The sequence below is a fragment of the Mya arenaria genome, chromosome 1 (assembly GCF_026914265.1).
Source record: "Mya arenaria isolate MELC-2E11 chromosome 1, ASM2691426v1".
In the NCBI taxonomy this organism is placed as follows: Eukaryota; Metazoa; Mollusca; class Bivalvia; order Myida; family Myidae; genus Mya; species Mya arenaria.
The window spans coordinates 6,568,664-6,586,222 of NC_069122.1; the positions used below are offsets into that span (position 1 = coordinate 6,568,664).

General features: G+C 37.7%; 1 protein-coding gene across 1 annotated transcript; it reads left to right on the plus strand.

Moving 5' to 3' along the window:
* The first annotated feature begins 9,660 nt into the window (after positions 1 to 9,660).
* LOC128238118 (uncharacterized) lies at positions 9,661 to 15,181 on the plus strand. The gene is made up of 2 exons (XM_052953693.1): positions 9,661 to 9,727; positions 10,434 to 15,181. The coding sequence occupies exon 2, from the start codon at positions 10,452 to 10,454 to the stop codon at positions 12,207 to 12,209; it is 1,758 nt and encodes a 585-aa protein (XP_052809653.1). The 5' UTR covers positions 9,661 to 9,727; positions 10,434 to 10,451; the 3' UTR covers positions 12,210 to 15,181.
* The last annotated feature ends 2,378 nt before the right edge of the window (positions 15,182 to 17,559 follow it).

The window sequence follows — 17,559 nt, forward strand, 5'->3', positions numbered from 1 at the left end:
CCCGCCAAATTCCCCCGCACCCTAGGGACCCTACGTAAGGCCCAGTCCCCGCTATATTTGGCGTGAAGACAAAACCACCGGTTTCACCCGGCACCGCGGAGCCACCTGGAAGGTAAAAACACGGCCCGTTTCCCCGGCTATCCCCGGTATACCCCCGGACCTGGCTGGGGGCCGTATTTACAATTGACTGGTGCACATTGTTTATTGTTTATTGAAATTAAATGTTCAAGCTTAATAGCGCAGAAGAACGCTTGATTTTTATAAAGTCTTCCAATATAAGGCCCGGTCACACCGCCCGAACTATGTTGGAGCGTTCCTTGAACGGTAGGGAGAGGGGACCGAATTTCGACAACGCTCGTCACCGCGCACAAAATGGGAAAAAAATCTAAAACAAGGGCGTTGCCTTAGCGGTGCACCGCTGAAGCCGGCGTTGCTATAGCGTTGGCTTAACGGTAGCGAGCGTTGGTTTATTCTGGTCCCGCTCCGACACCTCCATACCAACGCCAAACCAAAGTTCATCAGCGCAATGGATCGCTGCTTCAACGCCCGACACCGTTCCAGCAATCCCATGTCCGCTCGTAAAACGCTTACAACCGCTCCACCAAAGTTTGTGCAACGTTTAATCACCGCCCGGGCAAAGCTGGCGAAGCAGCGGTGGTCCAGCGTTCAAGATTTCTGCGTTGGCCTAGCGGACCCAAGCGTCCACGAACTTGCGTCTAGCGGTGCCAAACTTTGACTGGGCGTTGTTGGAGCGGTGGTGAACTTTGCCGGAGCGGAAAATTGCCCGCTCCTCACCGCTCGCAATATTTTGTGCAGCTCAAAACTTTCGGAGCGGTCGGAAGGACCATAAGTGGTGGCCGAGCGTATACGGCGTTGCCTTAACGGGGACCAACTTCTGGTGAACGGTAACGAGCGGTGATGATTTTTTTCACCGCTCCAGGAACGCTCCAGCAAAGTTCTTGCGGTGTGACCGGGCCTATAAATCGTAACGAATAAATAATGTTTGAACTTGTGTACTATCATCCCACTGGTTCAAAATTGATTTCAATAAAAACGTTCGGCTTAAATTTTTAAATTTCACAAGGACCTCTAAATGAACAATTAACTAAACTCAACAGGGGCGGTTTTAGGATTTGACGTTAGAGGGTGTGTAAGAACCAAAATTTATTTAATTATACTTTTTTTTCTATATCATATGAAACAAAAAGTCAACTTGTACGATTTGGGGGATCCTCCCTTGGCCACAAATGTTCAATTGGACGATTATTATAATATTAAATGTCCCTAAACACGATACCACGAAGGTGGAACAACATACATTTATTATTTGTAACGTAACTTCAGGTATTCGGTGTACATTCATGTAAATTTGGACGCTTTTTGGCCCATATTAATAGTGTAGAATAGGCCAATTTCAACTGTAACTCCACCCCAACTGTCCTGTTTGTTATTGTCACTTGTTTGTCCATGTGATTCTCATGTTTATGTAAATGAGTGTATGAGGTTATGTATGAAAGTGGTCAAACGGGTATATTTATATTTAACTAACAGTTTCATTGGCTCTCCTATTTTTATCTCACCGCCCTTACTAATTTCCTTCATTTTGGCTATCACTTGTTTTCTAGAAGTCGGACTGCGAGGTCCGCTTCTCCTTCAAAGTCATTTCTATATTGTTACAAAACTTTATAGTTTATATATTCATATTTAATAGTGTACTGTTTCACAGTCTGGTGAGTGTATTTCTTTATTACATTCATATTAGTATTTATTTGTATTTAATCCGAAAAGCTGTAATTAGAGATAACCTGCTTAATTGTATTTACTGAATTTCATGAAGGGCGTGGCACTTGCTTTTATCTTGTATGTTTTGTATTGTGTCTTACAAATGTGTATTGTTTCTGTCATAATGTTATTATATTTATAGGTTTTTTCTATACGACCATTGAGAAATAAATTTATCGAATCCTGAGAAGTGTTGGGTCGAAGTACTGTATCCCCCCCCCCCCGTTTACAATAGGGTATCATTTTAAAGGGTTAAATGTAAAGAGGACAAATAATATGTACTAATTAAACTCAAAACATACAATTACAAGTACGAGCATGAATAAAATACATAAAACATGACAGTGGTAAGTGTAAATAGGATAGGGCAAATTACACCGATTCGGACGTGACTACAATGTACCCTGTGTTACATGCATTTTGTTGTTTTAACAAACACTTGACAGTGAATCAAAGCATGGTTATTTTATATCTGACCATTGGCTACTTCCAGTCTTTAAAGGCGTTAAAGCTGAATGGGTTCATTCGGAACTCCTCGGCCATTTTATCGAAAACAACCTCGGATGTATTTGGACGGTTTACATTCTCAAAAAGAGGTACGTTTAAGTCCGCTGCAAGTAGATCGCGTATTAATTTTATTTAGCAGTTAAACTTTATGACTTAATTCTTGGAAATCTTAATTATGTTTGCAATAATATACTTCACTGACAATCAATTTAAACTTGGATCAATAAAAACAATTCTAAAACACTATATTTCATAAATGATATAATTCTAAAAATTACGAACTACTTCAACTGATGTACCTGCATACATCCGATGTTGTTTTCGAAAAAAATGGCCGAGGAGTTCCGAATGGAATGGGTTGTGATTTAAAGAGCATGCTGAATATGCTGTATCTACTTTTTTTGTTTACATTTTCACGCATTATTTATACCCCTACACCGGATGTGGTCACTCTATCAAATACACAGTGGTTACGTTCAACTAATTTTATTTCTCGTGACGTTTTCTTACGTAGTTTAATGCACACAAGTGGCATTTCCCCTTATATGGTGTCTGGGTTCGTGAATCACTAGAAATCAGTGTTATTTTACTTGCAAATTTGTCAATCGGAAATATTATATATAGAACACTTATTTAGTGGTATATGACCTATCTTGATAATAATCTTGTAAATAGCATGCGGCCACCAGTCAGTATTAATGACGACTGGTGGCAGCATGTTATTTTGGAATCATTGGAAATGGGACTGCTTACTGATAACATTAAGCAAGTTGAATGATCTGAAATATACTACACATAATATATATGGCAGTGCGTATTCGTTTTCTTTAAAAAAAGACAATTAAAGTAAAATCAAGAATTGATTTTTCAATGTTTCAAGGCCGAAACATCACGTTTATATTATTATCAGTAAAGGCCGGTTTTCAAATTTGTGAGCATTTGACTTAATATGAGTAACAAAAGTGTTTCTGTATCTATTTTAATGAGTATAATCATATTTTATAACGCTTTTAACTTAGTAAAATGAGTATTACTGATGAATTTTGCATATGGAATTTAGAATAAGGCAAACTTTTGCATCTTCTACTGTTGCTAAGCAACACTTCTAGAAAGCTAGGTCCTAAAGAAACTTAAATTCACTTCTTAGTTTTTCATTTAAAATCTGTATGACTCGAAGTGCTGTAACGAGTTTTTTTTTAAATGTATTCATCATTTAATCATCTGTTACAAATAAACACAGGATTACTCTTCTAAAGTTGGTTAATATATCTTACAAATCATGGTTTAACCTAATATTGTTCTGTACAGACTGAAAACAGTGAAATATCAATTTTATTTCACTGACAAGCCTCTATAAATCACTGGAAAGCCTCACTGGCACCGGATTTTCAAACTCAAACATTTTTAAAAAAATAATATTATAATATAATATATAATATTAGTATATTATACAGTACAAAGTGCATATTTAAAAAAAAAAAAATTAATATTTTTTTACATATTCGGTATTATAATTTTTAGTGAGGAATTATAAGATTTTTTTTTATTCTTTAAAAAAAATGTTTGAGTTTGAAAATCCGGTGCCAGTGGAAAGCCCATACTCAAATGACATTCTTTAAACATTAACTTGCTATTTTAAAATGCTCATCAAATCTGTTTTCTTCCTTTCAGAGTTAGGTGTTTTTATTCTTAAAGCTTTTATGGAAGTGATGCATTCAGGGTTTTAAAAGCTTTATCACAATATTTATTATAGCAACGATCAAATAATTCCCAAGATGAAAAGAAATGCAATTTATATCGATACAACAGAAAGGCATTCCCAGCGTCATTGTAAAAACGGAAATAAAATGTCTGTCAATTAAAACACCGACAATTCAAGGGCTGATAGCAAGAATTGTGTTATGGCATGTCGTAAGGGCCATCGCCTATGAATGTGTTGATCTGAAACGCGATACTCGATAGTACGATGATGAAAACGCGAAATCACGAAACTACGATGGTGAAAACGCGACAGTACGATGATGCAAACGCGAAAATACGAATGTATGATGATGATAATGCGATAGACTATCATGTTTTCACCGTCGTAATTTCGCGTTTACACCATCGTAATATCAATATTTCGCGTTTTTATCATCGTACTATCGTACTGTCGCGTTTTCATAATCGTACTGTCGTGTTTTCATCATCGTACTACCGCGTTTTCACCATCGTACTATCGTGTTTTCATCATCGTACTGTCGTGTTTTCATCATCGTACTATCGTACTGTCGCGTTTTCATTATCGTACTGTCGTGTTTTCATCATCGTACTATCGTGTTTTTATCATCGTACTATCGTGTTTTTATCATCGTACTATCGTACTGTCGCGTTTTCATAATCGTACTGTCGTGTTTTCATCATCGTACTATCGTGTTTTCATCATCGTACTATCGTGTTTTTATCATCGTACTATCGTACTGTCGCGTTTTCATAATCGTACTGTCGTGTTTCATCATCGTTCTATCGTGTTTTCATCATCGTACTGTCATGTTTTCATCATCGTACTATCGCGTTTTCACCATCGTACTGTCGTGTTTTCATAATCGTACTATCGCGTGTTCACCATCGTACTATCGCGTTTTCATCATCGTACTGTCGTGTTTTCATCATCGTATTCACCATCGTACTATCGCGTTTTCATCATCGTACTGTCGTGTTTTCATCATCGTACTGTCGCGTTTTCACTATCGTACTGTCGTGTTTTCACCATCGTACTATCGCCTTACGGTGTGCATGTGCATAGAAAAAATGTCGGTTTCAGGGCTGCTTATATTAAGTCATTGAATCATGTCTTCAACTGAAGCTTTTATCATGCATTTTGAATTGATCTGAAATACTGTTCATTAAAAATTTCAAAACAAGATAGTTTATCGCATTATCATCATCGTACTGTCGTATTTTTGCGTTTTCATCATCGTACTATCGCGTTTTCACCATCGTACTATCGCGTTTTCACCATCGTAGTTTCTTGATTTCGCGTTTTCATCATCGTACTATCGAGTATCGCGTATCAGATCAACAAATTCACAAGCGATGGCCCTAACGGCATTCCGTATGTTGTGCCATCTAGTCCTTCATAGCGTAACAACCGTTTTGCAACTAAGCCCGCGAGCATAAATAGGCTTGTTAAATAACAGAAATACTATTATTATGCTTGTTTTTGCGACATGTAAATAGAGCCAATTGCAATGCAAACAAACTATCTGTCAGGCCATTTATTTGTTCAAATATCAGATAAAATGCGTAACACAATGTGGTTTTGTTTCAAAAATACCATTGACATTAAATGGCTGCTCCATTTTGTTTCGCATTATTGGAAAGTTCTCAAAGGGATTCGCGTTTTACAGCCTAGCATCAGAAGAATTTTAATGGAAAAGTTGCAAGCGTTGAAAAACTGTAGGTGCGAAAAGCCTGATTTTACATTACTTATTTTTTGTTCACACACAATAACAATAGAATCAAAAGAATATTTTGAGTGACCAGAACTGTAATCGATAAGTGCTTGTCCCATTTTTAAACCCGGTGATGATGGATTATTTTTACATGTCATGTCAAAAAGTAGATCTTATGCGATACCTGATTTCGATTTGCGGTTACTTAAGTATGTAGACCTGTGGCCTACAGCCTAAAATTGATAATTAAAATAATGCATCGGAAGAAAATGCAGGTTTCAATGATGAAACATCTTCGAAAATAGTATAGCTCTTTTGTTAATACCTTATTAATGAGACAGAAAATGCCAGTGAAACGCCTTGAAAAATATAATTGTTTAATGGTTGAATTTGCAAAATGATGTTATATGTTAGTATCGGCCAACTGCCGAATTTCCAATTATTCATAAAATAAAAAAAACTCCATATCAAACAAGTTTTGTTTTAAAAATCGGTGCCAATCTTTATATCATGGTGATTGTGTCCTTTAACAAATATCACATAAGTATTCAGGAAACTAACAAAGCACAAAGCACCGTCCTTTATAACTGGGCCAGGTGTAACATTATCCCTCATACAAGCCCCTGACGTACATAACATCTATCGACTAGGCAGAAATCAATCGAAACTGTTCAACCTACTTCTAGATAATGACAAAATCTTCACATGCATGACGGTCAATGTATCAACTTACAGGATGTCTTGGATGTCTTGGATTGAGTTGTGTTTTAGAACACTCCGAGAAGAAATGATGGAAAACTAATGAATGATTTCATGCGTTTAATGCGTGTCGCTTACACTCTACCTCAGAGAAATACAAAAGAAATCATTAACAATAGCAGTTGAGGTTTCGTATATGATAAGTAATTCATGACCTTTGAATTGGTAACTAAAAATGTTTCCAATATTAATTTGTGTGCATGATGCAGATACAAAGTAACATGACGTTAATAAAAGACGATACAGTCAGACAGACAGACGGATGGGCGAACGGACGGACCGACGGACGGAAAACAAACGTCAAACAGTAGAGCCAAATCTGTAAACAGGAACAACACTCTTATTCAGAATCAATACATACACATGTATAACAAACATACATTTTGAGTGGTAAACCTTTAACTGCTTACTTACCAAGCCATCCTCACACTCGCTGGCACACCAAGCCATCCTCACACTGGCTGGCACACCAAGCCATCCTTACACTCGCTGGCACACCAAGCCATCCTCACACTCGCTGGCACAACAAGCCATCCACACTCGCTGGCACACCAAACCATCCTCACATTTGCTGGCACACCAAGCCATCCTCACACTCGCTGGCACACCAAGCCATCCTCACACTTGCTGGCACACCAAGCCATCCTCATACTTGCTGGCACGCCAAGACATTTTCACTCTCGCTGTCACACCAAGCCATTCTCACACTCGCTGGCACACCAAGCCATCCTCACACTCGCTGGCACACCAAGCCATCTTCACACTCGCTGGCACACCAAGCCATCCTCACACTCGCTGGCACACAAAGCCATCCTCACACTCGCTGGCACACCAAGCCATTCTCACACTCGCTGGCACACCAAGCCATCCTCACACTCGCTGGCACACCAAGCCATCCTCACACTTGCTGGCACACCAAGCCATCCTCACACTTGTTGGCACACCAAGCCATCCTCACACTTGCTGGCACACCAAGCCATCCTCACACTTGCTGTCACACCAAGACATTCTCACACTCGCTGGCACACTGAGCCATCCTCACACTCGCTAGGTGCTGTAAAACCTGCGACCATCTTTGACTTTTCTGTAAGTATTCTATCGTAACAACAGAGTGCAGAAAAAAAACTAAGATTATATATTAACTATAATGATTACATGTTTAGTATTTGCTTAATGATAAAGACACATTTTAAAACGGGTTTTAATACTTAAAAAATCACGATAATCAATAATTCTACTTGAAAAAAATGCATTTATTTGCATGTAAAGAGTCTTGTTTTGATATTCGCACGATAAAAAGGAAAATGTTCGCTGATAAAAATTGCACGTATATGGTGTATGAAAGCGACACCGTTTTAAACAGTTACAAAATAGTTTTGTATCTGAAACTTTCGCTTTCAACATTGACAAGATACATAACCGAGATGATAACATGAGTCCTCGTGCTTCACATGATTTCAACGTGCTACACATGAATTCCACGTGATACACATGACTTCCACGTGATACACATTAATTCTACGTGTTACACATGAATTCCACGTGATACACATGACTTCCACGTGATACACATTAATTCTACGTGTTACACATGAATTCCACGTGATACACATGACTTCCACGTGATACACATGAATACGATAACGGGCAAAACTGTTCTGATAAATCAACGTTTGTGATTCCATCAATCGGAACACCTCGGCTCTTATCAAACATAACTATCCCGAAGCTTGCCGGAGATGACCGAGTTGTTACGATTGTGATTCTATGAACAATTCCTGTGTTACAAGAAAGAGTATGCGTTTTCCCTTCATAGTTATCCTAGACTCACATAGCCTCCCCTGTTTATAATTCCACAGTATAACAATCACTTTTGTCATATTTTCGCACCATACGTCCCTTATAACAGGATTAAAGCTGCACTCTCACAGATATACCGCTTTTACAACTTTTTTATTTTTTGTCTTGGAAAGAGCAAATTTTTGCGTAAATATCTGAAAACAAATGATAAAAAGATTGCTAACAAAAGATCAAATCGCAGATTTGCATATTTCCGTTCGAAAATTAATGTTTTATGTCTTAAATCGTTACTAACAGTTAAAGAAAAATGCATAAAACATGAAAATTTGAACTGAAATATATAAATATGCGATCTGGTTTTCATGGATATTCGCAAAAATTGGCTCGTTCCAAGACAAAAAACAAAAAAGTTGTAAAAACGTTTTATGTACGGAAATGTTTTGACGTATGGTATTAGACCCACTTTTACCTTTTTTTCAAGATTAACAGGTTGGTAGAAATCAGTACCGGTCGGCGGTGTCCATTTTAAGAGGTCATGAGATCGTACCCCTGGTGGGCCTGGAACCAACGACTTCATGGCAGCGACATGGACACGTGAACTGAGCACCTACAATTCTTTCAATTCCCTTAAACATGTAAACCAAGATGCAGACTTAGTGTTCTTTTATCTGACAACGCCTTTCATTAAATCACTTCGACTCCGCCCACATTCGTATCTTTTCGGCAAGTTCCGTACGTAATGTATACAGGAGCGGCTCCATGATTTGACGTTAGATGAGGTGTAATTTAGGGGCGTAACCTTTTGACATGCACCCGTCCCTCAGAACCGAAATTTATTTCGTTTAAAATGTTGGCAGGGGGTTTGGGGATACTCCCCCTTGATAGTTTTAACAATTTCTAGTCCGCAATGAAGATTTTTGGGCGTATTTTATCACTTTTTCCTCCAGTACTTAAACTAAGTATACTTGGACGATTTGAAGGGGACCGTCAGTTGCGCACCCCCCCCCCCCTTTGATCTGCTAATGATCATCATTATTGTTGTCATCATGTCGTTGTTGTCAAACGTGAAACTACATCCCAATACGATTTCAATATGTGTCATATGTGAGTTAATCAAAACCTATGGTGTTGTTGTGCTGTTGTTGTTGAATTTTCATTTTGTCCGCTATCTTAAATAAATTGTGTGGCCTTAAATGAATTTTATGAAAGGGCATTTGTTTGAACTTGACCGTCGATTTATTATTCTATGACACGCTGTGCAGAAGTTAACTTCCTGTGTACTGCTGACTTGCAAAATAATTCGTTAAAATTTCAGAAATAAGGAAATTTTGTCCTTTTTATCTGATTTAAAGAGTTTAAATAGACGAAGGCTATCGAGCCACCCAGCAGTGTGTGTGAGGAAGGTATCTGTACCACATTTATGTATAGAGATTAAATATATATGTGTAAGTATTCCTATTGAATGTACTTTTTGTATAAATTAATGAAGAAATGTTCACCAATCTTTACCTTTTAACTGTTATCAATATTTCGTGACTTGTTTTTGTTCTGATTTATGATAACTCCATGTCTGACATTTTATAGAAAAATGGTTAAATTTTGGTATTTGTACACGAACAAGTTTTTTTTTTATTTTGTGTTGTAAATGAAATGCTTCACTTTACTATATAAACTGAATAGGCTTGGTCTAGTTGGACATCCTTGGTCTTGGCTCCAACTCATAGCAGGCACAAGTTAGTTTCAATATAATGTAGACACATGTTGTAAAGTCATCGCTCTTGAAATAACTCACATAACGATCTCTTGCTCTGCTTAACTATTTTTGAAATGAAACCGGTTATAAAAGCACTCTCTTTAGTTCATTGCTAGCTATTTTACCGTTGCGCACCGAGTTACATTTCCTCTGTTTCATTTAATAGTTTTAATGACTTTGTCTGTGGTACATCATATTTTATCATGACAAACTATAAGTCGGTAAAAGATTTTGTATTACAAATTAATCGAAGTAATTTCTATGCTCACTTTCTTTAAATGCGTTAAAAACTTAAAATTGTAATTAAAAAAATCGTTCGATAGGACAATCTGCTTCTAAACTGATCTCCACTTGTAAATACAATGTACACTTGCATGAGGTAATTGTTTAATTTGCAGAACTACACCAAGAAAGCCATGTCTTCTGTCTGTGACAAGCACAGCAAAAGTGCCATAGCTGTCTGTACGGCGCACAAAGTGTTGCTGTGTACATCATGTCTGATACAAAACACACACCCCGAAACCGACTGTGTGCGGCACGAGCTTGAAGACCTTGCTGACCAAAAAGACCTTGCCCTAGTTCAAAGTCTGAATACTCTTAAAGCTATTCGTGACACCAAGAGTAACGCCCTGAACACCAAACAGTCAATTTTGAAGGAAAAGGAAGCGTTGCTGCAGCGTGTTAAAGTATTTAGGGATGATATGGACAGTAAGATTGATGGCATGTTTAATAAGACGACTAAGATAATAGAAAATCTTGCTAGAGACCTTGATAAAAAGTATGAGCATGCTGCCGATGAAATTGACAACATTTTGTCCAAGTATGAGAAAGATGTTGCTGAATTTGATGAAAACACTGTCCATGAAATGGAACAGAAATCCGCAGCGGCTAAAGACTGCTTGAAGAAGTTTGAGCTCGACGATAAACTAATGTGTGATTTCACACCAAATGGAAAGCTTATAGATGCCATTCGATATACCGTTCTGGGTACAGTAGTGTTTGTGGAGCAGCGGCACTTCGTTGACACGGCAATGAAAAGTCCGTCAATAGAAGAAACGAACAAGGAATCAGATGGAGTGACCAGACGACCGAAATCATTTATTTACGTCGAGGATGAGTCAAAGCTTAAACTAAAAGCGTCACCAAAGTCAAAGAGGCGATCTTTGGGTGCTACAATTGAAAAGAAATTAGCAGCGCACACCGATGGTAAAGCAAGCGTACGGAGATTGTTGGAGCGTTTTGGAATACGTGAAAAGAAATCAAAAGATGCAGGACAAATTCCGGAAGGTGCCGCTGGCGCTGAAATAAAGGGAGAAGTTTTTACTGAAGTTAGCTTCAACTCCGAACAGGACGTTCAAGATCGTAAAAACACTACGATATCCATTTCAAGCGACTCCCTCACTGGACTATGTAGGTTCACGTCCATTTCACTTTTAGCATCAGAGATATGCCTGCTAGACGACAAAAGTTCGTCACTTATCGTTTGTGACACGAGTGGAACCGTAACCGAAATTCTGAAGAAGAACAAGATGCTGAAAATGATCAAGGTCGATAAAGATACTGTTGCAGTTCTCAGCCGAGACCAAAGCAGCCAGTACAAGGTTTCAGAATACATTGTCGCAGAAGATGGAATTAAAACGAAATGTTTATTTACAGCTAAAGAAGAAATGGGCGAGGTGTTTGGTTTTGACTTCGATCATGCGTCTGAAAAATATGCACTAGCCAGCCAAAATGGAATATTTGTCTACACAGCAGAATGCCAATTAGACAAAAAACACGATCACGTAAATCTGTTGCGTTTACTTAAAACAAAAGATGCTGGACAACTCAATGCAGTGTTCAGCTTTCATACCGAAGACGTCTATATTATTGACGCCGAAGAAAAGTCCTGGACATGCTTCTCGATAAAAACAAACCAGGTGACGTGGACAATGCAGAACAACAACATCCACCCACATTCCTTCCTGTTGAGAAAAGACAGCCTTTTCCTAGCACACGGTCACTCCCTGGTTCCAGTTGACGTCAAATCTGGGGTTCTGACAGAGACGGCTACGGTTGAAAGCTCAGTGGACATATTAAGTGCTATTATTGCTGAAGATTCCGATGTGGCAATAGTTACTGCAAGTTCTGTTGATCCGAAAGAGTCGAAGATAATTACATTCCTAGGACTGTAAAGTGACGCAAGAGAACGTTTGTCAACAACTTGAGCTAGCATAGTTAGGCAAAAACAAAAACAAAATGTTTGTTTCACGACCTCCCCAAAATAGGGTAGGTTGATCTGGTTTTAAAAATATTGATTGAGCTGCACGTCATAATATAATGCTTACACTAAGAACTGTCGCCATTTTGTCAGTGTCAATGGAAATTAGACGTTCTATATATAAAAAACTACATTCATACATCCAGCATGCTTAAAAACTACTGAAATGAAAAACCCTAAAGGATATAACATTAACGGTCAGAGAAACTGTATCCTGTGGGAATGAAAAGATCGGGTGCTATATTTAAGTTCGGTCGGGAAGTCGGAATCAAACACAATTGTTACACATTCTTAAATCAATCTTAACGTTTCAACGGACGTGATACGGATGTAAAACGTCTACGGGATGACGTCATTCCAACGAAGCAGGGATATGTTTAAACGCATGGAACGTCTACGGGATGACGTTATTCCAATGAAGAAGAAATATTTATAAACAAATGAAACGTGTACGGGATGACGTCATTCCAATGAGGAAGATTTTTTTTTAACCTAATGGAACGTCTACGGGATGACGTCATTCCAATGAAGCAGAAATATGTTTAAACACATGGAACGTCTACGGCATGACGTCATTCCAATGAACCTGGGATATGTTTGACCTCATGGAACGTCTACGGGATGAAACCATTCCAATGGAGCAGGGATATTTATATAAAAAAAAAACGCCTGCGGGGTGATGTCATTCTAATGAAGAATTGATATTTATAAACACATAGATCGTCTTTGGGATGACGTCATTCCAATGAAGCAGGGATAACAATCAAACACATATAGGACGTCTACTGGATGACGTCATTCCAATAAAGCAGGAATATTTATAAACACAATATGTTCTCTCCCGAGATGAAAACATGTAGAAACAGTGGAGAAATGTGTGTAAGTTTTATCTTTTGTATGACTTTCCACTCGTAACGAAACTAAATATGGCCTTACCAAATATGAAATTCTTTATAATGATCATTTTTTTCCCTGTACGTTCGTATATTGTTACTCTTGCCTTACATACCGATAAAATACCATTGGTGAATGTTTAGTTTGGTATTGCAAAACAGGAAAAATACTACACTACGGAAGAAAACAATTATTTGAACAATGTGTTTTGAAAATTTGAAAAGACGGTTGATAAATCAAACTCGTGTTATTGCACACACTTTTATCATTCTTAAGGGGAATATAGTTGGGGCAAACAAAAGGAAAAATGGCAGTAAGTTTCCTTTGTGATCAAAATTATATTTTGTCTCATGGAATGCAAGTTATTTGAAACATGCCGTACATTCATTTCGGTAAATGAGAAGTGAGCCGTTATCGATTTTCTGTAGATTTGAATAGAGGTCAGAATATAAAATTGAATATCTTGATCACGTATGCAGCAGTCAAATGTAACCCCCCCCCCCCCCCCCCCCAGAACCGGGGGTATACCGGGGTTAGCAAAGGAAATGGGCCGTGTTTTTACAACCCGGTGGCCTCGCAGTGCCGGGTGAATGCGGTAGTTTTGTCTTCGCGCCAAAATATAGCGGGGACATATGGGCCTTACCTACCCTTGGGTGCGGGGGCATTTAGCGGGGATTTAACCATTAAATTGTGTCCGCAGGGCGGGGATTTTACCCGGGCTTGGCCGGACCGAAAGTCAAAGTCCCCGCCCTTCCCCGGACCTTGTGGGGGGGGGGGGGGGGCGTGGTTACATTTGACTGGTGCATTATCTTGAAATGAGTAAGAGTATGCATTTGCCATGGTAAATATTTATTTATAAGTCGCTTTAAATAGGATTTTTTTAATGTAAGGCAACTGGGCTTGTCCCTGTAGTTTTCGTTGTTTAATAGTTAATATTATTGATTATTATCAATGTGGAAGCAATCTGGCATTTTTCAATTTGGACGGTGTGCGTCTCAAGTTGAGTATATGTTAGCCTGAAAGGCCTCAGCAAGGGTCTGACCATTGTACCTGCAGTTTTTGTCATTATTATTATTATTATTATTAGTAGTAGTAGTAGTAGTAGTAGTAGCAGTAGCAGTAGCAGTAGCAGCAGCAGCAGCAGCAGTAGTAGCAGTAGCAGCAGTAGCAGCATTAGTAGTAGCAGTAGTATTAGCAGTAGAAGAAGTAGTAGTAGTAGTAGTAGTAGTAGTAGTAGTAGTAGTAGTAGTAGTAGTAGTAGTAGTAGTAGTAGTAGTAGTAGTAGTAGTAGTAGTAGTAGTAGTAGTAGCAGCAGTTGTAGCAGCAGTTGTAGCAGTAGTAGCAGTAGTAGCAGTAGTAACAGTAGTTGTAGTAGTAGTAGTAGTAGTAGTAGTAGTAGCAGTAGCAGCAGTTGTAGCAGTAGTAGCAGTAGTAGCAGTAGTTGTAGTAGTAGTAGTAGTAGTAGTAGTAGTAGTAGTAGTAGTAGTAGTAGTAGAAGTAGAAGTAGTAGTAGTAGTAGTAGTAGTAGTAGTAGTAGTAGTAGTATTTACTATTACTGTTGTTGTTGCTGTTGTTGTTGTTGTTGTTGTTATTGTTGTTTTATAATAAGTATTAATTAATTATTATTTATGTTTAAGCAATTTGGCATGGATGTATTTGGACGGTGTTTGTCCCCCGTTGACTGTGTGTAAGCATGTATGGCCTCAGCAAGGGTCTTCGTTAAATATGTAAGGTGCCGGGGTTGTCCCTGTAATTATTATTGGTGTTCAAAATATAAGTTCATATCTCAAATTATACTATAAAAAATGGTCAATTTTAGTCCAATACAATTGTTTACTTTTCATGAAAGCCTAAACTATTTAGCCTTTAAGGATAGTCTACATAAAATTCAATGTATAAATATATAATTATGTTAGTATATAACATTATTTGCTATTGTCAATTTCATGTATCTTACCACCTAATAAAAACATGTATATCTGCTGGTGTATAACTAAACAGCGACTGATTTTTTTCTTATACCCTATCATCATATGGATGAAAAATGATGTCCATAACGTCCGTTTGATATGCACACACTTTATTACTGGAAAACATACCCGGTGGTATGCTCGGATTTGCTATACATAAAAACATGATCATCACAACTGCGCATTTGCTAGGCATGAAAGGCAATAAATAACTTCAAATCCCATGTGTAAGATACGAATGCGAATTTGAAATTGATAACCAAATAAATTCTACATTCCATTCGTGGCTCGGGGAAAAACTGAAGTTACAAACCAAATTGAGTGACCTCAATGAAAACGCATGTCGAAAAATAACGCCTGTGTATGATGTATCGCAATATTAAGACACTTTGAGATACAATATAATCGGTGACCAATAGTCCTTAGTCGTCGGATTATGAGGATAACGATGAACACGACGAAAATGACGTTATAGTTGCTGCTGCTGTTGATAACGACGATGATGATTTAATATGATACATTTAAGATAACATGCTCTATTCGTAAAGCAAAGCAAATACCACTAGCGGATCCAGTGGGTTCACCCGGCGCACATCCCCCTCCCGCCCTGAAATCGTCCAAGTTTACTTTTTTTTTAATTTATGAGAAACGAAAAAAACACCATATGCCAGAAATGCACTAGTTGGGACTAGGAATTGTTAAATACTCATCTGGGAGTATCCCTAAACCACCATGCCAACATTTTATACCTAAGAAGTTCGGGGAAGCGGCGCAAGTCAAGAGCTAACGACCATATTAAAGTTACGTTCCATGTTACCTAGAATCGCCCCCGGATACCATTTTTTTTTTAATCAGACTCCGTGTAATCGCTTTTCAACGCTACGCAGCGTAATGAAATGATCCGCACCACAAGATATGAGTTCCGTGAAATTGACCACAAACATGTATATTTCTATATCAAACACATGTGCTTTGAGGAATAAGTCGCCGGAACGGTTCTATGTATTGGTATCTCAAACTTTGTCCGGGGCATTAGGTGTTTAATTGCGGAGAGAAACACCCCAGTTTAAATAGTCTTTCATGCATTTTTTTATATTTTTTTGCGTGAAATCATATGAATTTCTGTATAAAATGATCGAAAGAACATGTGTAGACTAACAATGAAACCTCATGAGTTTTTTTCTCGTGCAGTTTCTAGGGGCGAGGGTGATACCATTCCGTTGTTACGGCATGGTATTGCATGTTTTCCTTTAAAAACAGCGCTTTTCACATGAGCAACCATTAACATTTTTCGTCCGGAGTTGCTTTTTCACATTTTCAACATAAATTATTTAATTAATCATGCAATTTATCTCTTGACGTGGAAAAAACATCCTGATGAGTATCAAAATGATATATTTTTTTATAAAATCCCCGGACTGTAAACTTCCGTACTTTTGTCATAAATCAATTTATTTTTATATGAAGTAATAAATGCATTCTATGCTGTTATTAATATCATATACAATGTTCACATGAAAGCACAATTTTCGAAGACTTATGTAAGAAATAAAACAAATTATAAAAATCTTCTTCAAACAAAGTAATAATATTTTTGATTGGCAGCAGTTATTTGGAATGTTCTTATTTTTACTGCTAAATGTATCTGCATGTATATGGAACACTATAAACAAATGTTCATAATTATATATAGGAATGTATCTTTATTGCAGTGAAAGTTTTGAACATTGAACTGTTTGTGTTTTACTTCTTGTTTTCAAAAAACAATATATTCCGTAATGATATTTAGTCACATATTTTTCTTATTTTTCCTTAACTCTTATCATTTAAAACCGCTTTCATAAATATCAGATTCAATACCTTCCTCAACAAAATCTCAGTTATTCAAGTTACCTTAATAGAACATACTTTCGAACAAAGTTATCCTTTACAAACAGGAACATTTATTGAAAAAGCATCTAATAGGCACATGCAACTATGTTCGTAAATGCTAACAAATACAGTATAGCTGTCACGTACATCTCTTATAGACACTTACCCCTCGATCACGCTTGGCTCGAATTCCTCGTTGGCTAGAACTGGATATAAAGGACTAATGTCTTTGTATTGAATGTAAGCATTACCGCTTGGCTCGAATGTTCCGAGTCTCGATGTATTTTCACCAGTCCCTGGAAGTTCGAGCCAACGGGGATCGACAAATAATTTGCACTTTTTCACCATGAATAGGTCTTGCGTGAGACTCGATTTTGTAACTTTCGCGCTGAGCTCTGACATAGCATATTGAAATAAAATGTTAATTTATTATTGATGAATAATGGTTCGATTGTTCAGAACATTTTTAAAGAAAACAACGTGATTTACGACATCGTTGTTGACTTTTAAATGTGAAATATTTCATGA